The following is a 25673-nucleotide window of genomic DNA, read 5'->3' as shown; positions in this document are numbered from 1 at the left end:
CTAAACGTGACGTTTCATGAATCACTGGCGCATGTAGCTGAAGTCCAACAGTTCACGCGCGTCAAACATTAACTCAGAGAAGATCGTGTGTTGCAACTCCTGCAACTTCATATAGACGCGAATCTATAAACAACAGCGAGAATAATGGCGGCAACGCGCTCTCTACAAATCCTCAAGAGACAGCAGCATTTCATCAACAAGGTGCATTCAGCATGGCTGGCCAGGTAATGTGCCTTTGTCACTGAGAGAGTTGCTTGTAATACGATACAGTTGCTAATAAAGTTAATCAGCAATGCAAGTAAAAGTGCAGATCTAGAGTCAATTCAGTCATATTCAGTATGTGGGTAGTTTATAAATATATATATACACATGTAAATGTATAAACGAAAGTGTTGGTTTTAGTGCTGCATAAGAGTCCTGCACTCTGATGAGGGAATTTCTTCGAGTGCAAAAAATCAATATATCCTAGTCTCTAAATTTGCACACAATGCAATATGGCTAGATAATTCACATTACATATTTCCTCTGACATTTCAATAATTTCTGTCTTTGAGCACTTTCTTTTAACTTGGAATAGGAACTTTTTACTTATAAGTTTTATTTTAAAAGAGTTTGTATAGGCTATTGGTAAGTTTTATGTAGTAGTAGTAGTAGTAGTAGTATTATTGTAATTATTATATTTTAGCAGATGCTTTTAACCATAGCAATTTACAGTATACTTGGAGCAATCTGAGGTTACACACAGACACACACACACTCACACACACGTATTCCTATCACAGACATAATTATTTTATATACTGTATATTCTATCGCCTAGACGCCTACCCATACAGAAAACTTTCTGCCTTTTTACATTTTCAGAAAACATGATATATAAACTGTTTATATATAACATAATGTACAGTTTACACACACACACACACACACACACACACACAGACACACACATTCCTGTTTGACAGTCATAGTGAGGTCCGGGTAAATTAACCTGTAAACTGAGGACCACCATTTCTGCTGCATCTACAGGTAAATGTTGACTAGATTTAAACACTAGATGTCTCTGTGATTCACATTATCACCTCAGATTCTTTAAAAAACAAAGGAAAAGACCCAGTTTTTTACCACCTGAGTGAGGACATTTTCATGGGGGGCGCTATTGAGTCCGTTTCAGATTTAATTATTTTAGAATATTTTTATTAATTAGTACATTATTTTTATCTATTTATTTGTTTTAGAATGAACATCTCCAAGTTATTATTTAACTTAACTGAACAAACATGAGTTCAGTAATGACTCAGAGCTTTTTTTTTTCATGTTGCATTAAGATAGAATAAATAGTTTAATCTGGTCATTATACATTACCATCACTCTATTCTTCTATTTGGTCATTTTCAGTGCTTTGCTACAATCTGTATTGTTAAAAGCGCTATATAAATGAAAGTGATTGATTAAGCATTGTCCTGTTGGTCACCATTAAGCTACTAGAGAAATGCAAAAAAAAGTATTTTAAAAACAGTCTACTTAAACGTTTGTTAGACTGTTTTATTCGTGTAATTTGACGAAGCAGATGAACCAGAGTGAACAGCTCGTTTTTATTCAGTTAACACAAATTAACACTGAAGGCGAACACAGACGTTTTTAAAACATAAGGATTCGTGAAGCAGACCTCCGTTTCACCGCAGCAATTGTGTTGTAAACAAAGTTCTTAACATCTTTCCAAGATCGTTCCTTCAGGACCTTCTCTTCTTCTAGGCACCTCGTGCAGTCTGCTTTTCCAGGAACTCTTTGTTCTGCCACAAACCTTGCTAGATGTTTGTTTACCGCCCTTCTCTCTGCTTCACTCCATGGTTTCCTCAGTGTTATTCCGGATATCTCTACAAATGACAAAGACAATACAGATTGCAGAACAATAAAAACAGACCAAAATGTAGCTTTCTTAACCTGCTTTTACTTGTCCACAGTCAGAGAAAGTATTTTGTCCTAATTTTATCCTCAAAAATATTTGTTCCAATTCATTCCATTTGTTAAGTATGCATCAGTACTAACAAAAAAAAAACCTGGCTCAAACTAGTCTTAAGAGGTCTCTGTACCATTAAAACATTCTGCAAGTTTCATAGCTTAAGTTGCCCTCCTCATTACAAACAAAAGCATTTAATCAATCAAGCGCCAAACGCAGCTTGTTTGGATACTGTGGGATTGATGACGTTACATGGACAAATATATCTGCACGTGACCACCTCTAGAGCAAGACATCAACCAATAGCTATAAATCACCACACCACAGGCCCCGCCCACTGGCATTCTGGGACTCTGCTGACCTGGGGAGATTGTAAATAGCATGCACACCCCACAAGCCAGCAATCCACATGATAACAATAATAAATAATTAATGCATTAATGCATGTAGATTAACAGGATTAGTCATAAACACTAACAAATATGAAGTGAACAAATGGTCATAAATAAGTAAAGAAGTTTTTGCTTTTGACTTTTTTTTTGCAAAAAAATAAAAATAATGGAAAAAAAAAGTCACCCAAGAATTGAACTTAAAATTGCTGAACTATAAAAAAAAGAAATAAAAACCAAATCAACAGAAAACTAGCCTATTATCTGTCATCTTGATTTTTGAGGAAACACTGAAAAATGCCAAACTTAAAATGACCCTGCGGCTCGTGACGATACACTGATGTCCTAAGACACCAAACCATAGGTTTTTGTAAGAAACTGAACAGAAACTGACCCACCAGTTGAGAAACGCTTTAGACTAGTCCTATTCAATGTTTTTTGTTTGTTTTTTAAACATGATACTTTAGGAGTGTCTTGTTTTTTGTTTAAACTAAATGTTATTAGTAATATAAATACAATTAAAATAATAAATTTAAATTGAAGATTATTTTGAAGAAAATACTCAAACCGTGGGCCTATTTTACTAGTTTTAAACTCCAAGTAAAATGTAAAGCCTGCCATGAAAAGGCGTTGTTTTTTTCCTAAGCATTATGGAAGTGGTCAACACTTTTATAATCAATGCATCATTACGAATCATTAACTCATCAGCTCATTAGTAGAGACTGCAAGACCTGAATTGGGTGTATCTGCTAAGGAAGACATACTAAATGTGGAGGGCAGGGGTGCTGTAAAGACAAATAAATGTTCTAATAATCTTTAGATCCATCAGTTATCAAAATTGTAAGGAGCAAAGATATAATAAAAACTTACCCTTAGCTTTCCCTTTAGCCCTTTTCCCCTCTCTTTTCCTCTTTGATGAGGAGAGCTTCTTGGCCTGCTCTCGATCTGAAACAGACAAACAGTGAAGCTCAGGGATTGTGGGATGTTCAGTACTGAAGCACTGATAGTGACAGCTGACAACACTAAAGTGTTTATGGTTACCTGGACTTCATCACAAACACCAACTCACCTGCTGTATCTGAACCCTCATCCTCAATGCATCTCTCTGGGGCTTTCTGAGGAGAGAAGAGCTCAGCCACTCTTTTCCTCTTTGATGAGGAGAGCTTCTTGGTCTGCTCTCGATCTGAAACAGGCAAACAGTGAAGCTCAGGGATTGTGGGATGTTCAGTACTGAAGCACTGATAGTGACAGCTGACAACACTAAAGTGTTTATGGTTACCTGGACTTCATCACAAACACCAACTCACCTGCTGTATCTGAACCCTCATCCTCAATGCATCTCTCCGGGGCTTTCTGAGGAGAGAAGAGCTCAGCCACTCTTTTCCTCTTTGATGAGGAGAGCTTCTTGGCCTGCTCTCGATCTGAAACAGACAAACAGTGAAGCTCAGGGATTGTGGGATGTTCAGTACTGAAGCACTGATAGTGAAAGCTGACAACACTAAAGTGTTTATGGTTACCTGGACTTCATCACAAACACCAACTCACCTGCTGTATCTGAACCCTCATCCTCAATGCATCTCTCTGGGGCTTTCTGAGGAGAGAAGAGCTCAGCCACTCTTTTCCTCTTTGATGAGGAGAGCTTCTTGGTCTGCTCTCGATCTGAAACAGGCAAACAGTGAAGCTCAGGGATTGTGGGATGTTCAGTACTGAAGCACTGATAGTGACAGCTGACAACACTAAAGTGTTTATGGTTACCTGGACTTCATCACAAACACCAACTCACCTGCTGTATCTGAACCCTCATCCTCAATGCATCTCTCTGGGGCTTTCTGAGGAGAGAAGAGCTCAGCCACTCTTTTCCTCTTTGATGAGGAGAGCTTCTTGGCCTGCTCTCGATCTGAAACAGGCAAACAGTGAAGCTCAGGGATTGTGGGATGTTCAGTACTGAAGCACTGATAGTGACAGATGACAACACTAAAGTGTTTATGGTTACCTGGACTTCATCACAAACACCAACTCACCTGCTGTATCTGAACCCTCATCCTCAATGCATCTCTCTGGGGCTTTCTGAGGAGAGAAGAGCTCAGCCACTCTTTTCCTCTTTGATGAGGAGAGCTTCTTGGTCTGCTCTCGATCTGAAACAGGCAAACAGTGAAGCTCAGGGATTGTGGGATGTTCAGTACTGAAGCACTGATAGTGACAGCTGACAACACTAAAGTGTTTATGGTTACCTGGACTTCATCACAAACACCAACTCACCTGCTGTATCTGAACCCTCATCCTCAATGCATCTCTCTGGGGCTTTCTGAGGAGAGAAGAGCTCAGCCACTCTTTTCCTCTTTGATGAGGAGAGCTTCTTGGTCTGCTCTCGATCTGAAACAGGCAAACAGTGAAGCTCAGGGATTGTGGGATGTTCAATACTGAAGCACTGATAGTGACAGCTGACAACACTAAAGTGTTTATGGTTACCTGGACTTCATCACAAACACCAACTCACCTGCTGTATCTGAACCCTCATCCTCAATGCATCTCTCCGGGGCTTTCTGAGGAGAGAAGAGCTCAGCCACTCTTTTCCTCTTTGAGGAGGAGAGCTTCTTGGCCTGCTCTCGATCTGAAACAGACAAACAGTGAAGCTCAGGGATTGTGGGATGTTCAGTACTGAAGCACTGATAGTGAAAGCTGACAACACTAAAGTGTTTATGGTTACCTGGACTTCATCACAAACACCAACTCACCTGCTGTATCTGAACCCTCATCCTCAATGCATCTCTCCGGGGCTTTCTGAGGAGAGAAGAGCTCAGCCACTCTTTTCCTCTTTGATGAGGAGAGCTTCTTGGCCTGCTCTCGATCTGAAACAGGCAAACAGTGAAGCTCAGGGATTGTGGGATGTTCAGTACTGAAGCACTGATAGTGACAGCTGACAACACTAAAGTGTTTATGGTTACCTGGACTTCATCACAAACACCAACTCACCTGCTGTATCTGAACCCTCATCCTCAATGCATCTCTCCGGGGCTTTCTGAGGAGAGAAGAGCTCAGCCACTCTTTTCCTCTTTGATGAGGAGAGCTTCTTGGTCTGCTCTCGATCTGAAACAGGCAAACAGTGAAGCTCAGGGATTGTGGGATGTTCAGTACTGAAGCACTGATAGTGACAGATGACAACACTAAAGTGTTTATGGTTACCTGGACTTCATCACAAACACCAACTCACCTGCTGTATCTGAACCCTCATCCTCAATGCATCTCTCCGGGGCTTTCTGAGGAGAGAAGAGCTCAGCCACTCTTTTCCTCTTTGATGAGGAGAGCTTCTTGGTCTGCTCTCGATCTGAAACAGGCAAACAGTGAAGCTCAGGGATTGTGGGATGTTCAGTACTGAAGCACTGATAGTGACAGATGACAACACTAAAGTGTTTATGGTTACCTGGACTTCATCACAAACACCAACTCACCTGCTGTATCTGAACCCTCATCCTCAATGCATCTCTCCGGGGCTTTCTGAGGAGAGAAGAGCTCAGCCACTCTTTTCCTCTTTGATGAGGAGAGCTTCTTGGTCTGCTCTCGATCTGAAACAGGCAAACAGTGAAGCTCAGGGATTGTGGGATGTTCAGTACTGAAGCACTGAGTGATTAACAGTCCTTAAAGAGCAGACTTTCTGTAAACAGACTTCATGCACAAAAATGCATGAGATATTTTACTCAATTAACAGATTAACAAATGAAATAAAACAGTGTTTAGTTTTGATTTATATTTACAATGCTCTCTCCAGCACAAATACGTTCACAGAAGAAGAGGAGAGACAGCAGAAAGTGCTAGCTGCTTTATTTACTAACACACTATTTCAGTTTTTATTGTGAGAGTACACAGATAAACCTCAGACTCTCTCCAGTCTCTATGAGCATTAATGGTGGAGTATTTTAAGACGCGTTTGAACTGGTCTTATGAAGCGGTTCAGATAACGCCTGAGCCTCGTTCAAACATCATATCAAACCTAACACTGCCTGACATCAAGATTAGATAAGATACATTTTTAATGACATTTATTTACACAATTTCTAAATTCTATTAGGACTCATTGGACCTCTAAAAACAGGAGAAAAGTGCAGAATGAACCAACTTATTTTTAATCAATGATTTTAGACAAATACATTATAGATTGACTACAAGTTTAAAAACAGCACTACACTTTATAATTAAGAAAATAGAAATTATCATCATGAAATGGGTCTTCCTGAACGGCAATACCAAAAAGAAGAGGTCAAGATATTGCTGTATGACAGGTTTTTAGTTAACCTGTTTTCACAAACTTGTATAGATTTTAGTAGTTGAGCTTTCCCTGAACAACTAAAATGTGAGCGTCTAGAAATGTTTAGATCAGATGTTGATGCTTAAAATGAGCTAGGCAATAAGAAATTAGTATATAAAACATTGGAATATTATTTATATACTGTGTGCTAATAAAAAAAAAAGCATGCGTGCATGAATGACAGCACAATTTTTTTTTTTTTAAGAGCAGGTAAATTATTGTACAAAAACATGTACAGTTTATCAGTGCATATGAAATTAAATGATACTCATTACTCTAAAAGGCTCAATGCTAGAATGTTAGAATTACTCAGTTTAAAAGTTTATTTGTTAACCAAAGAAGTTAATTTTTTTTATTAAAATGTTTAAGTTTTAGTGTTGTTTTTTGTTTTGTTTTACTTAACTATTCCCTGTTCTTATTTTGAAAGAATAAAGAGTTAGACAATAAAAAAAAGTATGCTTTAAGGTTTATAGGGAGTTTAAGATGTAATTAACAGTTTGAATAATTAAGTTATTTATGGAGTATCTAAATTACTTGTCAGACAGAGTAATTAGAAAGGCACTTTAAGTAACATTAGTAACAGGAGTGATAACATTAGTAACTTAGCTCAGCTGAATATCTCAGTATTTTTAAGTTTGCCGTACATGGTACATGTGATGGATCTGGTAAATTGCACCACTCAATGTGCAAGTAATCTTACCAATTTTCTACAGTAGTGTAAATAGGGTATGTACCCACAAAACGCTGCATTGGAAAAAAAATTAAGTCCACCATGAGTGTATTAAAAACAACTGTTACCCGATCCTTACTAGTCTCAAACATCCTCAATGGTGACACGTCGACGTCACTTCCCTGGTTTGGGAAAAGCAGGTAAATGTCCACCTACTACGTCTGTGTGCATGTCAACTTCCTGTCAGAAAGCGATGCATCTAACGACGAATGCAATGATATTTTGTTGATAAAACAATTTCACAAAAAAACATTGTGAAACTAAGTTGTTATTACTTCAGGAAAAATTTTTTTTATATTTTAATCAAGGTGATGTCACGAGACTCCGCCCACATCACAAGTTGACATGCACACAGACGTAGTAGGTGGACTTTTACCTGCTTTTCCCAAACCAGGGAAGTGACGTCGACGTGTCACCATTGAGGATGTTTGAGACTAGTAAGGATTGGGTAACAGTAGCAACATTACTGGTGTGCTTTTTGAGACAAACAAAGGCACGGGCATATTTTAAAAGGTCAGTCAGTGCAAGTTTCTTTCAGTTCAAACAGCTCAGACTTTGTGCCTATATTTTAGACTAAGACTACTGTTGTGGCTTAGAATCTAGTGGAAATGAGATTGTGTTCAGAATCTAGTGTGGTTCTGCACTGTACACAGAGACTGGAGAAACTTAAACTCACCTGCTGTATCTGAACCCTCATCCTCACTGCATCTCTCCGGGGCTTTCTGAGGAGAGAAGAGCTCAGAACATGTGTCTGAAAAACAAAAAGTGACATGAAGAACATGATGCGGCTGATGCAGTGGAGGAGATCATTTATAGGAGTAAGATTACTCATGTTAGTAGTTACTGTGACGTATACACATTTTACTAGTTAGACTTTTCCACCTTTTTACAAAAGGTGCTTCCAATTAATGTCACATTTACTGGACAAGTTTACTGTTTATATGGACAAGTATTAAATTTAAAATTGAAATTATACCTTCATTTGCTTCTTTTCCTCTCTTCGGCCTTCCTTTTTTTGTTTGTCTCTGTGAGACAGAAGGACTTTCACCTATAAATGATTTTAAAAATCAAATACTAGTGCTTGATCTTGGTCCAAAACTCAGAAGTACAAAAGTAACTTTGATTAAGTGAGCTACATATATTAATTACACGTTTTCCCCTGATTTCACAGACAAGATTTAAGCCTAGTCCTAGACTAAAATGTAAATCTGAGCTGATTCAACTGAAAGCAACTTGCACGGACTAATCTTAAAACATCCCAGAGCCTTTGTTCTGTCTTAAGATGCACAGCAGTGATGTTTTTCCTAAGCATGTTTATAAAAAAATTACTCAAATGTCCTAATTGAACTATGGCCTGACTTATGCTAAGCTCTGTCTGTGACCAGCCCTTGGTCTATGTGAAAGTACATTTCTATGACACGTTAAACCAGTGTTACGGTCAAGAAGATTGCATAGCCCCACCCAAAAAGTAAACAGTGCACCAGCAATAAACATACATAGTGCATACATACCGTTTACTGAAGGACGGAGTGTGTCAAGGTTCTTCCCTCTTAGGGTTTCAGTACCTTGCTCCATTGCAAACAGAAGCTTACTTATTTTGGCAATTTGGAATGTTTTGTCCGTCTGTCTGTAAAAGTCACAGTGAACTCTTATGTCATGACCCATGAACCTTGCAACTTGCTCCAGCTCTTGTTCAGTAAGGTCCAAGAGTTGGCAGAGTGTGGCGACCTGTTTTCTTAATTTTGTTGATCTTAGGAGTTCAGGGTTTTCGGTTTTACTTTCTTTTGCATATTTTCGCAGGCAGTCACATCCACGTATGTTTGTCATCGCATCAGGTCTTGCAAACAGATAAGGATTCTCAGCAGGTACGCCAGCTTCTTCTCTCCTTTGGACCAACAAATTAATTGACTCCTTCATTCTCTCAGTCAAGAAAACGGGAACTTTTTTTCCTCTTTTGCCCCTGATTTCTATGCGAGTTAATATCTTGCTCAACTCCTTTTCCAGCGGTGACAATGTACTGTAAATATCCTCATTAATGGCATTTGTGCTCGCTTTCTTGTAGGTGTCGAGAGTTAAGCGAGATGCTTCGCCTTCACGGCGCTTGTTGAAAATAATAACTTGTGCTAGAACGGTCTCATTTAATGCCTTGTAAGCTCGTAAATTCATTTGCTGTGTCAGGTTTGCTCTTGCTTCATCTTCTACCATCCTGAGATGGTCTCTCAGAGCAATCACATTTTTGGTGAGGGGGATGTCATCTTTATTCCATCTTTTTTCTTGAATGGTTTGGTGAGCGGCGATAGAAACACTGTTCCTCTAGGGCAGATAAGGTTGTTTACCGTTATATATAGGGTTAGGGTTAGTGCAGCAAATGTATTGCTCATTGTTAGTTCATGTAAGTTAAAGGGTTAGTTCACCCAAAAATGTAAATTCTGTCATTAATAACTCACCCGCATGTTGTTCCAAACCCAAGACCTTCATTCATCATCTTTGAAACAGAAGTGAAGCTATTTCTGATGAGGGCGATTAATTAAAGGGATAGTTCACCCAAAAATGAAAATGTGATGTGTATCTGCTTACCCCCAGGGCATCCAAGATGTAGGTGACTTTGTTTCCTCAGAAAAACACAAACACACACAGACAAATCCAAATGACACCCTGCGGCTCGTGACGATACACTGATGTCCTAAGACACCAAACCATAGGTTTTTGTAAGAAACTGATTAATATTTATATCATGTTTTACCTTTGATACACAGCAATGTCCATCTGTCCTGAGCACGAGCTCATCATCCGGTTCGTGACTCGTGTAGCGCTCTGGCGTAGAATACGCTAACACCGGAAGCGATCCGTCGCATGAGTACAACACTCATTGTTTACACAGAGCACAGAGGTTGTGGGTATAGCGGCTATTCAAAGTGGTAATTACTTGCTTAAACCGATTTAAAGCTAAAAGATTACGTTTGCTTGCGCAAACTCATCTGAGACTGTTTTTTATCACCGGTTTCCCTTCCGGTGTTTGCATATTCTACGCCAGAACGCGTTCACATGTAAAGAGCCGGATGATGAGCTCGTGCTCAGGACAGATGGACATTGCTGTGTATCAAAGGTAAAACATGATATAAATATTAATCAGTTTCTTACAAAAACCTATGGTTTGGTGTCTTAGGACATCAGTGTATCGTCACGAGCCGCAGGGTGTCATTTGGATTTGTCTGTGTGTGTTTTTCTGAGGAAACAAAGTCACCTACATCTTGGATGCCCTGGGGGTAAGCAGATACACATCACATTTTCATTTTTGGGTGAACTATCCCTTTAATTAATCGCCCTCATCAGAAATAGCTTCACTTCTGTTTCAAAGATGATGACTGAAGGTCTTGGGTTTGGAACAACATGCGGGTGAGTTATTAATGACAGAATTTACATTTGTGTCAACCTTTACTTTAATGCATGAAATAATGTTACCAAACGACAACTTACTGTTAAATGGTAAAGTGTTAAAGATCTGTCTCATATTCTCTACTGTAGCCCACGTAAATGTGGCTGGACTAACAGCCATGAGTAATAATCTAACCCTAATAATTCAGATTTTACAGAAGGATGTCATCACAAATAATCACACTGCTTCTAGGAATTAACGGTTCTCTCATTCTTTTCTTATAATGATTCTAGATCCTTTAATTGATTTGTATTATGCGATCACATGGTGTCGTTTAATTTGAAAACTTAGTTTCTGAAGACTATTAAAAGATTTTGTAAAGACACATACCTGTGCTGACTTTCCTTCCAATACCTGCACATCATAGAGAAGATTAAAAATTATTCCAGTAACGTTACAATTAACAAGCTATACAGTAATACTTGACAAATGTTTCAGCATTCAGTTATTTCCATGAGATAAATAAAATACGAAATGCATTATATATATATATATATATATGAGAGAAAAGCTAAGTCAAAGCTCCTGGTTATTAGTTGTCGCTTCTCTACTTGACTGAAACTGTTTCCAGCGCGTGCCCCTCCCCCTCCCCCTCAAACACTCACACAAGTTACACGAACTCTGATATTGGAAAAAATACGTCTAAAAACAGGTCAGACCTGCAAATCAAACTGAGGCTAAACAAAATTGATATTTATTTTGTGAAAATCGAACGACAAACATATTGACCTACAGAAAACCAATTAAACCACTTACATTAAACCAATCTCAGTGTGGGATTTTCACTTAATTATTACTGGTAAAAATTGCCCTTCAAAATTAATTTAAAGTGATGTTACAGCATCTTAATGACTAATATTCGACGTCAAATATTAATGTGCCCGCTGGGTTAAGAACTAGGCCTTAGATCGTAAAATGTTACCTGTAAAGTTACTCTAACAACCACCGCGCCACACGACAATCATGACCAATACAAAATTAAATAAAATAATTGCGATGACAAATATGGTGAAGTCTTACCTGTCGTTCAGCAGCAGCAGCAGCGCATTTATCGTGATGCAAACGCAATCGCTCCATCCTCCTCTTCAATCGCTCCATTTCTGCGGCACTCGCTGTGCAGGTGTTCGGGGAGTGGGGGAGGGGGGGAGTGGGGGAGGGGTGGGCGTGGCCATCAATTAAGGCCTAATCAGGACTCAACTGAGCAAACTATCACGAGCATGTTCTCCAGTGTTTGAAGTCACAAACCGTCAGTCCAATTAATGTGAACAATATTAAAACGGCAGCTATTGCTGTAGTTAAATGCACATTCATGAACACACTACAATGGATCAGTAGTGAAGTACTCAAATTATTAATACAATGTGGAACTCTTTAAGTAAAATAATAATAAAAAATCTATAACCAGCTAAATATACTTTAAAGTAATTATTTTGAAAGTATCTTTTAGAATAAATACTAGATTATAATTTTTGATGCATAAATGAAACCAATCCTATTTTAATTATTAACCTTTTTTATTTTTTATTATTATATTGATATATTTTTATATAATTATATTATTTATATACTTGGTGGTTTTCTGTCAATAATATATATTAATCAATCAATCACTTTTATTTATATAGCGCTTTTAACAATACAGATTGTAGCAAAGCACTGAACATTATCGAATAGGAGAATAGAGTGAGGGTAATGTATAATGACCAGATTAAACTATTTATTCATCAAATGCAGAGATGGTCTCTGTAATCAAAATGATGATAATCACTAGAAATAAGGGGCCCCGAACTAAGCTAGCCAGAGGCGACAGCGGCAAGGAACCAAAACCCCATTCGTGAGAGAATGGAGAAAAAACATCTTGGGAGAAACCAGGCTTAGTTGGGGCCAGTTCTCCTCTGGCCGGTTTCCGGTTCAATATTAAGCACATGTCAGATTGTGCAAAGGACTTCTAGTGTGTGTTATATATAAATATCATTTTTGCATTCATGGTAGTTTCCTTACCAAGAAAACAAAAAAAGTGGTTCATTACATGGGCTCACTGATTAGTTTGCAGTGATTAGTCATGTGACACACTAAACATTTGAATGAGACCCGCTTCATTGCACCGGGGGGCCTTGAGCACCTTTTTCACTGTGCAGGGTCGTCTGATAGTCTTTAAGGCCGGGTCTCACAGACAGGACTTGGCCTAAACCAGAATTAGGCAATAGTTCAATTAAGACATTTTTATGAATATACCTTAGAAAAAAGCATTACTGGTGTGCATCTTGAGACAAAACGAAGACCGTGACATGTTTTAAGTTCAGTCAGGGCAAGTTTCTTTCAGTTGAAAGAGCTCAGACTAGACTTTCAGGTGAAAAAAACAGCATATGCTGGTTAGGTAGGTTTTGGTGCTGGGATGCTGGTTTTAGCTGGTTTATGCTGGTCCTTGACCAGCAACATGACCAACATAAACCAGCAAAGGACCAGCATAAACCAGCATCCCAGCACCAAAACATACCTTACCAGCATATGCTGTTTTTTCAGCATGGTGAGTCCATCCAAGAATGTGTGCAGGACACACAAGCCCTGTTCAGACAGGACAGGTTTTACATTTAGAGATGGAGTACAGAAATTATTACCAGAGCTTCTCTGTGGTGTTTGTCTCGTACAAAAGTGCCGTATCAGAGATCATTACAGACAATATCAGGACATATTATGCCAACTTCTACCTTGTGTAAAAAGGTCAACGAAAATACCTCAGCTAACAATCCTGTGTTGACAGAAAAGATTTGGTCAGTTTCTGTTTAAAAGTAGACACCTCGAGTGTTTACCACATACAATTCAGATCAAAAAGAAGGTTGAAGGCACAACATTTCTTTTAGCCTTCCGTAGATGCCTTTTTTTCTGACAGAATCCAATCAGAATTTAATTAAATTAATTTATATATCATTCAATTTGACCTGTGTATGTGTCACAAGACATGGATGTAAAGGCACAACATAAATCGAGTTACCCCAGTTTTACTGAGATTTCTCATCAAATGTGAATTCCCTGATAGCACAGGTACATCTCGGAGACGTCTATTTGACGTCTATATTTACATCTGCAAGACGTAGTTTGCTCATCTGCAATACAACTATTGGACGTTTCCTATCAGATGTCAAATAGACGTCTATTAGATGTCTTTAAGATGTTTATGATGTAGAATGTATGTAAAACTGACATCTTACAGACGTCTGCACACAGCAGATGCTTTCCAGATCAAGACATCTTTAACAGACATCTTGCAGACGTACGTGTGCTATCTGGGTTGGCCATTAAAATTACAGACATCTTGAGGTGATATTACACTACTCTTCTACTCTAGTAAAAAATAATCCTATCTGAATAGAGCTAGAGGCCTGTGATTCTTCAGAAAAGCTCAAAAAGACTTTTTATCTTAATATGATACTCGAGGAACCCAAGACAACAGCACTTCTTCATCCACATTGTACACCAAACATAATTTAGCAAACTCCTGTTTTTGTTTCAAGGAAGCCTATATTCTTCAGTTAGCCTAATGATTCAGCAGTGGGGTGTTAAAGCCTGTATGAGTGTGTACAAATCTACACTCTTTAAACAAACAAAAGCCAAAAGCTCACAGGTATGCATCGATTAATGAATGTCCAGCAAGTTTTATCAGACAAAAAGTGACTAAAAATAGGTCAAATGGGGCCTAAACAATAAAAGCTCATCCATAACGTCATATTTGTCAAATTAGCTGGGGTGGACAGTAATGTAACAGTCAGTATTGTTACTTTGTTAATGTACTTTAGTAGAAGTATCTCTAATTTATCAAATAATTTTTATTTGTACAAACTTTTATTTCGCTTGATGCCAAGGTTTAATTGCAAGAATTTCATAAACACATGTAGTTTCTTATTATTTTGAAATAATCATCACGTGCTCCGAGACGCAGAAGCGGTGTTCGATTCGTGAACCAAATGATTCTTTTCAATCAAACTGTTAAATCGGTTCATTAAACACAACTGAAAGATTTGTTAGTTCGTTCATGTTGACGATTCAGTGATTCACCGAATATGATTCAAATAATGCGGTTTGAACGGATCACCGCGAACGGAAGACGCTGGCAGCGGGAGCGCGCGCGACAGACGGCATGTAAGTTATTAAAAACAGAATTTTGAAATATTGTAAATGAAGTCAGGACTGTTAGGTGTTTGTGAGCTAAATGTTTAAGCCCGCTGCATGGACTGCTTTAATGTGGACATGTTATTAATTAATGCACATGCATCTTCATACAAAACGAGTATGCTTGCGTAGTGTTACCTTTTTATATTTTATGTTTGCTATTGTCAATATGCATTAACACATGTTCTTTTTCCTTATTTTATATATTTTATTATTTGCACTCATTTTGTTTTCACACTAGGCCCTGGTTTCACAGACAGAGCTTAGCTTAATCCAGGACTTGACCTTCAATTATGATATTCAAGTAGCTTTTATAAAAATGTCTTAGAAATAACATATTCACAAAATGTTTTATCTTAACCACTAATAGCTTTCCTTAATATAATTTTACGTTGTTGAGAAGTTGATAGGTTCAGGGTAGGAGTGGGGTTTGGTGCTCTACAAAAGTATGAATATATATATATATATATATATATATATATATATATATATATATATATATATATATATATATATATATATATATATCCTTTAAATTTGTATACTATTTTTAATATAAAATTTATGCTTTTACAGATGCAAGGAATTGCGTGCCTCGTGGTCTGACACATGCATGTCTTTCACTGAAGCATCAGCATGAAGTACCTTGCATGTATTATTTATTATTATTATTATTATTATTATTAATTATTTATTAACATTAAAAAAGTGAGATTCTGAGCAAATATGTGATGAATTGAGAGTGACTTATTGATAGAGATACTGTAGAAGGAGGTGTATTTACACAGCTGTCTCACCTCGGGGGTTTTCTGCATCCCTCAGCACCTGACTCCTCGCTCTCTGCTGCTTCCTACTCCTAGCTTACACAGAGTAGCTACTCTGGGTTTGACTGAAGCTCCAGACTTGGAGACTGTCCTCAGACTGTCCTTATTATTTTACTCTATTCCATCAGATGTAAGGGTGAATTCATGAAAACAACTGCCCCAGGTAATCTGATTTTTTTCTTTCTTTATCTTCAAAGATTTGTGTGTATTATGATAGGACAGTAAGTAGACAGGAAGTGAAGTGGCAGAAAGGTTTAAGGCTAGTCTTAAAGTAAAACTCAAGTTAGAGCTGTCTAACTTTAAATAACTTGCACTGATAAATATTAAAAATGTCAGTGCCATTGTTTTTTCTCAAGATTCACACCAGTAATGTACTTATCAGAGCCATTTTATTAAAGCTACTTACATATCCTAATTTAACTAAGGCCTAGTCCTGGCTTAGTCGAGCTGTCTGTTAAACTGGGCCTAAATACACTAAAAATCAAGTCCTTTTGTACTCTTAAGGAAAATCAAAAAGGAATAATTTTACAGGACTAATATTTCATTAGTGTATCTGTCCTGTTATGCAAGTAAATGCATATGGATGTAAAAAGTTTTAAATAAAACACTGAAAATTATATGTAATCCATGTTAATAAATTATACCTCTATTAAAATGTACCACTCTTTTACTGCAGTAATATTTTAACCGTGACTATAGTAAACACAATTATAATAGACACGTCTATTCTTCAGAGCAAATTAACCATGGTTTTACTGTGCTATCCAAGGTAACTTAGTTTTTGTACTATTATACATACAATAATATCTAAAAATGGCAATGGTTAACTAAACTATGGCTACAGTCTTTTGTGGATTATAGTTAATCATTTTTAAAAGGGTAATCATGTTTTTGCATTGAAGCTGACCTTTAACCTTGTGTCAGCATTTCATCACTGTACCCTATTAGACGAGATACTTTTTTTAAATGTGTCCAAAATTAGCAAATCAATTCTTAATTTATGGCCTAAAAGTATTTTGTGAGTGAAACTGGACATCTGTATTAAATAAATTCCTTCCGTGATATACCACATTCACAAGAATGGGAAGAACATGTGGTTATAGTTATCTTGACCTTGACCCAAAACCTACTCAGTTTATCTTTTAGTTTGTGAACATCTGTGGCAAATGTGAAGAACTTCCTGATATAATGCATTGAAATATATGGAAAATGCAGTACACGTGAAAAGACAGTGGGGGCGCTAGAGAGCAAAATGTGTGTGAACGTGAAAAGACAGTGGGGGCGCTAGAGAGCAAAATGGAGTAAACGTGAAAAGACAGTGGGGGCGCTAGAGAGCAAAATGTGTGTGAACGCCCGGGGTAAATTCACACACTTTTTTCTCATTTTACTATCTTTTCGAGGACCTCTCTGAAACTTTGAGAGAAGCCTATTTTCAGCCTCCAGAGGCCATTACAGTGAAAACAAAGTGAGGACCGGCCAAAATGTCCTCACTTTGCAAAAATGTCCTCACTCCAAAGGTTAAAAACTCACGAAGGTCCTCACAAAGATAGCTATACAAACACACACACACACACACACACACACACACACACACACACACACACACACACACACACACACACACACACACACACAAACACACACACACACACACACACACACACACACACACACACACACACACACACACACACACACACGCACACACACACACACACACACACACACACACACACACACACACACACACACACACACACTTTTCCTACCTGTCTAATGAAGACATACATAGACTGCTGTATAAAGCTAAAAATAATAATATCTACAGGCTAGTTCTACCAAAGAAAACCTTTTGCATATTTAGAGTAAAAAACATGAATTAATTTATGACTCAGTGGTCTCCACAGGGAGCATATTTGTCCCCAAAGTATAGCGAAGTAAGCTCTCCACATGTAAATTATCATTAAAATGTATTTTTTATTGACAAAATTCATCTTATGTAACAATATGCATCTAATGTTTGCATTAATTTTTGACCCACGTATGCACTTTCAAAGTTAATATTAAGTCACTAAAAGCATGCATAATTATTTAAGATGGAATTTAGCATGTCATTGCTGCCACTCCTTGAAACGTCACATCAACTAACTACCCATGTGCTTACACGCTTTCTTATACTACTGCGCATTGCAGCTTGTGATGCATCATTTAGCCTATATATTTATTGAACACTTGCTGAAACAGTTTTGCTTGTGAATCTTTAGAGGTTTTGCAAATAAAAGTGATGAAGGCTGGTTGAGTTCCATGTTTGCACACAAAGTGGATGCCAGGAAAGATGCCCACTCCAATCTGCTCTCCAAGAAAGAAACCAGCAACCTCTACAAGATCCAATGTGAGCCAATCCATCTAAAACCTTCTAGGATGCGCTCAAATGTTCATGCCTTGGGAGAAATTGTGCATGAAATATAGTTGATAGCAATTGCTAAAAATATTCCCATGCATGAATGATGTGCTTTCTTGTCGTTTGGCTCCAGAAAACAGCCTAAACTGTTTGTTTTACACTAATTGCTTTAATAAATCAGCTTCCAAAGAGTTTATTTGAAGATTTAATTTGTTTTCTGGAGACCAGCCGCATGGAGAATTGTAATGAAAATTGGGTTTAGAAAAATGAGGGTGATATTTCAAATCACAAGGGATTTAACTGAATTCAAAACGTTACAAAATAAGATACCGGTCCATTTGTTTTTCCTCACATCTTCAAATCCTATTTTTTCTTCCAGTTCACAATGTCAAGCCAGAGTGCATGGAGGCATACAACAAACTGTCGTAAGTAATCATAATCGTAATACATCCGATCAAGTCTATTTTCTTCGTATGTAGCCTTGCTTTCAGTATGACACTCTTTGTCTAGATTTAATGTACTTTGATTCCTTGATTGTCCCATGTGACAGTGATATGTTATCATTACACTGTAAAAAAATGATATGATCAATAAATTATGACATTGTTTTAACTCATCAAAATAAGTTAAGCAATTTTCAAGAAGATTCAATTCGGTTAAAAAAAATATAATTTTAATGTAATCTAACTTGAAATGACTCAAACATCCAAGTTGATTGTACTTAAATTTAAGGCAGCAACATTTTTTTTTTACAGTGATAGTATAGCATTGATATGTCATGTCAAAACCATTTAATGTGGTTCTTAATAGCCCATTGACCATATTGTATAGGCTAAGTTTAAATTAATAACCATGTTTTTTTTTCTTTAAATCCCACTGTCTAATTTTAGGGATGAGGTTCAGAAAGAACTCCATCGTGATGCAGATTATCCATGTGAAGTCGTTGGAAGCTGGAACACCTGGTATGGTGAACAGGATCAAGCAGGTGAGATGACAAAGAAAGTATTTAGCTTTTTCCATTGTCTGGGACAAAACTGTGGAGTAGTCTCAGAGTAGTTTTAACAGAATCTGAATTTATATCTAAGCTAAGCAACTGCTAGTGTCTTATAAATGCTTACTCTTTTTTTTATTGCATTCTGGTCTATATACTGTAGTTTAATGCACTTTCTTATGTCTGCAGTGTCTTCTTTTAAAGGGACAGTTCACCCAAAAATGGAAATTCTGTGATCATTTACTCACACTCAAGTTGTTCCAAACCTGTATGAGTTTCTTTCTCTTGTGAAACATAAAAGAGGATATTTTGAAGAATGTTTGTAATTAAACAGTTGGCGGCCCCCATTGACTTCCATAGTATTTTATTTTTCACGCCATTGAAGTTAATGGGGTCCATCGTTACCAACATTCTTTAAAATATCCTCTTTTATGTTCCACACAAGAAAGAAACTCATACAGATTTGGAACAATTTGAGGATGAGTAAATGATGACAGAATTTTTATTTTTGGATAAACTATCCCTTTAAGTTTGGTTGTACAACACAGTGGTCAACTACTGTTGTTTTTACCGTGCTTTATAAATAGTTATTTTTGTGTATATATACTGTTCATAAGATTCAGGTTATTTATTTTTTTAATATTTTGGGAAAAGTGTCTAATGTTCAGCAAAGCTGCATTAATTTGAACAAAAATGTAAGAACAGTAATATAGTGAAATATAATTGTAATTTAAAATATAACAAAAATAAATAAAATGTCATTTATTCCTGTGATCAAAGCTGATTTTTCAGCATCATTACTCCAGTCTTCAGAGTCACATGATCCTTCAGAAATCATTCTAATATGCCGATTTCAAGAAACTTTTGTTTGTATCAGTGTTGAAATGATTCTTTGATAAATAATACGTTCAAAAGAACAGCATTTATTTGAAATTGAAATCTTTTGTAACATTATAAATGTCTTTACTGTCACTTTTGATCAATTTAATGTCCTTTGTGAATTAAAGTATTTTTTTTTTCTAAGAAAAATCTTAGTAGTTTGTACTTTGAATACACTGGGGAAAAAAAGTTAAATCTACTTCATTTTTCTTTTGTCAGTTTTTGCACTCACATTTAAGTAAATTTCACATATGGAATTAAGCATTTACTTTATCGTTTTTTATCAGTGATGCATCGCTTGGTTTTTCAAGCACTGTGGATGTTTTGTATACGATGTTACAGTACTAGAGTGACACATGCTGTTTTGTGGTTGTAGTGCATCTCTGGAGATACTCTGGTGGATATCCTGCTCTTATGGAGTGTTTGCACAAGCTCAACCTCAATACGGTATTTAACACATCTCTGTGCTCTTAAAAAAATGCATTTAATAATGTCACATATTTGTGTCCTTTACCAAAATGTTTCCTGTACAGGCGTATCTTGCATTTCGAAAAGAAAGGAGCAAAATGTTGATCTCTCGGCGCAACCAGCTTCTTCTGGAGTTTAGTTTCTGGAACGAGCCTGCGCCCAGAACTGGCCCCAACATTTATGAACTGAGAACATATCAACTACTAGTAAAGGCCATTTAATTGAGCTTTTTTTAATAATATATTGCATTGCATTTCACATCGTTTTTAACGTTTGTTTGTCCTGAAATTTCTCAATCAAGCCTGGTACGATGATCGAATGGGGAAATCATTGGTAAGTTTATGTGTGATTTGTGAAAAATATTGATATTATATCACCTTGTTGTTGCATATTTAATCTGTTTTATCATGTTCCAGGGCTCGAGCAATCAAATATAGACAGGAGAACAATGAAGCAGTGGGCGGCTTCTTCACACAGATCGGTGATTTGTATGTTGTTCATCATTTGTGGGGTAAGAACATCCTTTTCTTCTTCTTCTGATCATTGCATATTAATAAGTGTCTCTCAGTTGTACTGAATATATTTAATGTGTTTTAGCTTATAAAGACCTGCAGTCCAGAGAAGAGACCAGAAATGCTGCTTGGTTAAAAGAGGGCTGGGATGTAAATGTGCACTATACAAGTGAGTAAGAACAAAGAAAGGCGATGTTTGGTATAAAATATTAGCACACTGATTATTGCATACTGCATAATAGACCTTTAGTCAGGGCAGCGCCATATTTAGTTTTTGTTGGGAATGAAAATGAGGCTGTGAGGTATAGAAGTACAGTGCATTCAATGGATTGTACTGTTGTTTAACAACATTTTCATCCACGTTAATGGGCGGTCACACTAAAATGTTCATTTCATTGACTCCCATTTATATGTATGCGAATGCAGGAAACAGGAAACCTAGCTCATGTAAAGATAAGCCATATCTTTGTAAAGATAAGCCATGGCTTGACCTAAAATTAATTAAAAGAATGCACATTTTTGCAGGAAAATGGAGTAGATTGTATATTTTTACTTTTTGGATTTATTGTTATTTGTTATATGTTGAATTTTATGTTTATATTATAAATATAATTGCTGTGCCCATAGAAATTTTGCTTGCTCAAAATCTAGTGTGACCGCAGCTTTAAATTCAATATGACGTCTTATATCTATATAGATACTATGGAAGCTTGTTTCCACCTCAAAATATATATTTTTAAAGAGTACTGTGACTTTTTATGCCACAATTCTGACTTTTTTCTTAGAATTGCGGGATATAAACTCGCAATTGTGAGAAATAAAGTCAGAATTGCGAGATAAAAAGTCACAATTGCCTGTCATAAAGTCCAATTCTGAGGACAAAAAGACTGACTTTAAAACAGGCGATTGCGACTTTATATGAAGCAATACTGACTATAGTCGCAATTGCTCTATATCACGCAATTCTGACTTTATAACTCGCAATTGCAACTTTATATCACGCAATTCTGGAGAAAAAAAGGAAGAACTGCAATATGTAAACTCACAATTGTGAGAAAAAAGTCAGAAATTTAAGATGAAAGTCGCAATTACCTTTTTTATACTTTGCTATTTCTTTTTAAATGATGTAAAATTGTCTTAACTTTTGTCAGTCTGATCAAAAAAGGAGATTTGGGAATTGCAGGAAATTCAGGATATTCCAAGCTTACGGGAATTTACAAATGTTATTGTAAATGTTATAATAGGGATTTTATAATGTCTAAATATGAATTATAGAAACACATTAGTAAGAAGTAAAAACTAAAAAGACTATTGGCCTCCCATTTAAAACATAATTTTCAGGTGTCATTGCAATCATAATGTGATATCGCAAAATATTATGCATAAAATGAACAATTGAAGAGGTAAATTATGACAAAGTTTAATGATTTTATAAAGTTTAAATATGATTTCAAATGCAAAACCCTTGAAAATAATTATTTTACAGAGCAGAATGTGCCAATGAGTGATATCCTCTGCTATTGTGTGGTGGTTTTGTGTTTTAGATATAGATATTTGAACCCCTTTACAGGCAAAGATCACAGATGGCCCCAGATTATTGTTATTAAACATTCTACTGTAACTGTGTGTTTATAAAACACATTTGTTGTGGCACAAAAGCCAAAAGAAAGTATAATCAGGTGTTGATGGTTGTGTTTTAATGATAAAACTCATAATTTAATGACTTGATTCACTGAACTTTTCCAGAGCCTAATCTCTGTTAGTTTTGTATTATTAATTATTGTAGAAATGTGACACTGTAAGATCCATTGTTGTGACAATCAGATTTGAAAAACCTCTGTGGAATAATGCTGACTCACACAGAAATCAAGAATCAGCATTTGAATCTCAACGATGGTGACATTAAAAGTATTCATGCTACAATGCATGCTGGGTACCAGCACAGGTACTCACCCATGACTCCCAGCATGCATTGTAGCATGAATACTTTTATCACCATTGCTGAGATTTATGTGGGGATTCTTGATTCTTGTATGAGTCTAAGTGATAGATGATAACTTTTTGTGCACAAACTGTTTGTTAAATCCTTTACATTTTATCTGATTGCCACAAAACTGTTGGCTCTTATGTTGTAGAATCACAGTTTTACTATAATGAATAAAACTTATAATACATCACCTGCTTCACGTAAGAAAGCTATTACTGTAGTTTGACATTACTTTTCAGCTGTGTTTTTGTCTATGGAGCATATTATATGAATATTGTGTGTAAAACAACGTGATTACAGAGGCATAAAACTAGTTAGCGCCAACTAGGGGCCGATTTCTTTCAAAATTCTTACAAAACTCCAGGGCCATGAGTCGAACATGCCCTCTGAGTTTCGTTCTGATCAGCCTCCGGTAACCTTGTCTGATAGCTACTCAAATTTAATTGGCGGCCATGTTTTTTGAGATACGCCAATGTCCTCATAGACTATCATGGCACCTCGTACAAAGACAGTGCATGCCAATTTTCAAGACATTTGGGCTAATGGTTGGGTGGTTATAGACATTTTTATATTTTTTTTATTTTAATTTAAAAAAGAATATATATATATATATTTTTTTTTTTTTCAAGTGACCTCAGATTGAGCTCATACACATGTGTCCCGAGTTTGGCGAAAATAGTTCTGTTCATGAGTTCTAGCAATTTTTGTAAAAGTGACCGCTGACATATAGAACATTTTGGCACCCCCTAGCGACCGTGCAGCGAAATTTCAACTTTTCTTGATAATTATTGACAATCCGACTCCAGAGAATCTTGCTGCACTGGTTGGGTTCCGATCGGGTCGAACCCCCAGGACTAGTGCGCAAAAGTAGGTTTTTCACAAAATCCAGAATTACTCAAAATTGTTGCAGAATCCGAGGCGTGCATTTTGACCGTCTTGAGCCAAGGATTCCAACTATATAAGACACTTGAGCCTAACAGTTTAGTAGTTATGAGCCATCTCGTACTTTTGACCGCTGTAGTGCCCCCGTCAGGCCGATTGGGGCAGGCGGTGGTGACGTAGGTAGTGTGAGCACTACCAGCCCTCAAAGTTTCAAGTCTCTACGACTTACTGTTTGGTCTGCCCGATCACTTTTAGGGGAGAATGGTGATCCTTGGAAAAAATGATCCAAGCGCTGTGTGCTTGAACTCCTAACAAAGTGTTTTCTTTGTAAATGGTGCCATCTGGTGAATTTCAGTAGAACTGTTCGTACACAATACATCACATCTAAGCAATGCAAAAGCTTTTGATCAGTACATTGATTTGTTTATGTGTTTTTTTTTTTTTTTTTTTTTTACAGTGCCTCTTATCCAAAAGATGGAATCGCGAATTATGATTCCAATGGAACACTCCCCTCTGCAGTAAAATCAACAGTGTTTCACCTGTGATGATACTCAATCCATCTGGACGTCTAATTCATGAAGAGCTTTGTTCTGACTGATCAAGGTCTTCAGGTCCTCTTGAAAAAGACAGTTGTGTTAGAGTAGAGCTGTAAATGCCATTCTGAGAACTACAATGACAAACTCCGGTGCCTTTGTATCTGACTGTTTGAGTGTAAAATTAAAACAGCAATCTGATTTTATATATATTATAATTTAAAAATGACAGTCTTGTTTTTAGACATTGTTCTCTTTCATCAATTGGCATGTTTGGCCTGTTTTTGAGGAAACTTTTATCTGAAATGCTGGTGCTTCTCTATAGCTTTACATTTCTGCAATTCAATTATGCAGTTATCAGAATACTTTAGCATGATGTCCTTAATTACAGCACAGATATAAAAAAAGCTCAATTTTAGGTGTATAAATAATAAATGAATACATTTCTGTTGATTTGTAGTCTCTTTTTACACTGTTTGAAGGAAATCCTATATGATTTTATATTATGTTATAGTGTTATCATGGTAAATTTCTGTAACAGTGTAGTATTTGCCTGGTTTAAATGAAAGCAGTAAGTTTTTGGAGTTCACTGCATAAAAAAAACTTGCCTATGAAACAATTTACTATTGTTTAATTTGATGCTAATAATATTGCATAAGTTAACTCAAGTCCTTTATAGTCTATAGTGCTTTTTACAACACATACTGTTTCATAACAGCTTAACAGTGATAAAGTGTTAAAAATGTGACGGTTTGTTTTCGGCTGTATAGAAGAAAATAGTGTATAGTGCATAAAAGCATAATGTGGAGGATTTTATATTATTAAGGCCTTATTGTAAATAAAATGATTGAATTAAAGTTTTATTATTGTAGAGATTTGATATTTAAGATTTGAACTGAACATATTAACAGTTCATTCCCCTCATGAGCAGCTATTTTTGTGAAATTGGCCCATCTTAAATGCTGCTTTCCCTTTAAGAACAAGGGGGCGTGTGACACAACTGCCGAACCATACAAGTAGAAGAAAATGAACTGATAGAAAGACGGTTAGCGCGAAACGAGCCCTCAATGTGGGCGGGGCTTAGCGAAAGGGGATTTGATGGATCTAAATAATAATTTTCCTATTTTAAAACAAACGTTTTTCTCAATTTCTCAATGTCATTTTTACAGGTGTAAATTACTGCCTGGATTATTTGCTGAAATGAAATACAG

The 25673-nt window shown here is 36.6% G+C and overlaps 2 protein-coding genes across 2 annotated transcripts; one reads left to right on the top strand and one right to left on the bottom strand.

The window, feature by feature from the left end:
• The first annotated feature begins 109 nt into the window (after positions 1 to 109).
• nipsnap1 (nipsnap homolog 1 (C. elegans)) lies at positions 110 to 25322 on the top strand. The gene is made up of 10 exons (XM_081364811.1): positions 110 to 224; positions 18074 to 18201; positions 18590 to 18635; positions 19101 to 19195; positions 20457 to 20527; positions 20614 to 20754; positions 20850 to 20881; positions 20965 to 21059; positions 21146 to 21229; positions 24387 to 25322. Exons 1-10 carry the CDS (start codon positions 145 to 147, stop codon positions 24449 to 24451), a joined length of 837 nt encoding a protein of 278 aa, XP_081220937.1. The 5' UTR covers positions 110 to 144; the 3' UTR covers positions 24452 to 25322.
• On the bottom strand, positions 1577 to 11916 carry LOC308690575 (uncharacterized protein; the record flags this gene model as incomplete). The annotated part of the gene is made up of 17 exons (XM_081365125.1): positions 1577 to 1877; positions 3220 to 3294; positions 3419 to 3532; positions 3657 to 3770; positions 3895 to 4008; positions 4133 to 4246; positions 4371 to 4484; positions 4609 to 4722; positions 4847 to 4960; positions 5085 to 5198; positions 5323 to 5436; positions 5561 to 5674; positions 5799 to 5912; positions 8059 to 8133; positions 8948 to 9695; positions 11149 to 11172; positions 11839 to 11916. The coding sequence occupies 17 exons, from the start codon at positions 11914 to 11916 to the stop codon at positions 1642 to 1644; spliced, it is 2490 nt and encodes an 829-aa protein (XP_081221251.1). The 3' UTR covers positions 1577 to 1641.
• Positions 25323 to 25673: the final 351 nt, after the last annotated feature.

Source organism: Scardinius erythrophthalmus (genome assembly GCF_964197995.2).
Source record: "Scardinius erythrophthalmus genome assembly, chromosome: 5".
In the NCBI taxonomy this organism is placed as follows: Eukaryota; Metazoa; Chordata; class Actinopteri; order Cypriniformes; family Leuciscidae; genus Scardinius; species Scardinius erythrophthalmus.
The sequence above is the reverse complement of the archived record's forward strand: the minus strand, read 5'-3'. Positions and strand labels throughout refer to the sequence as shown.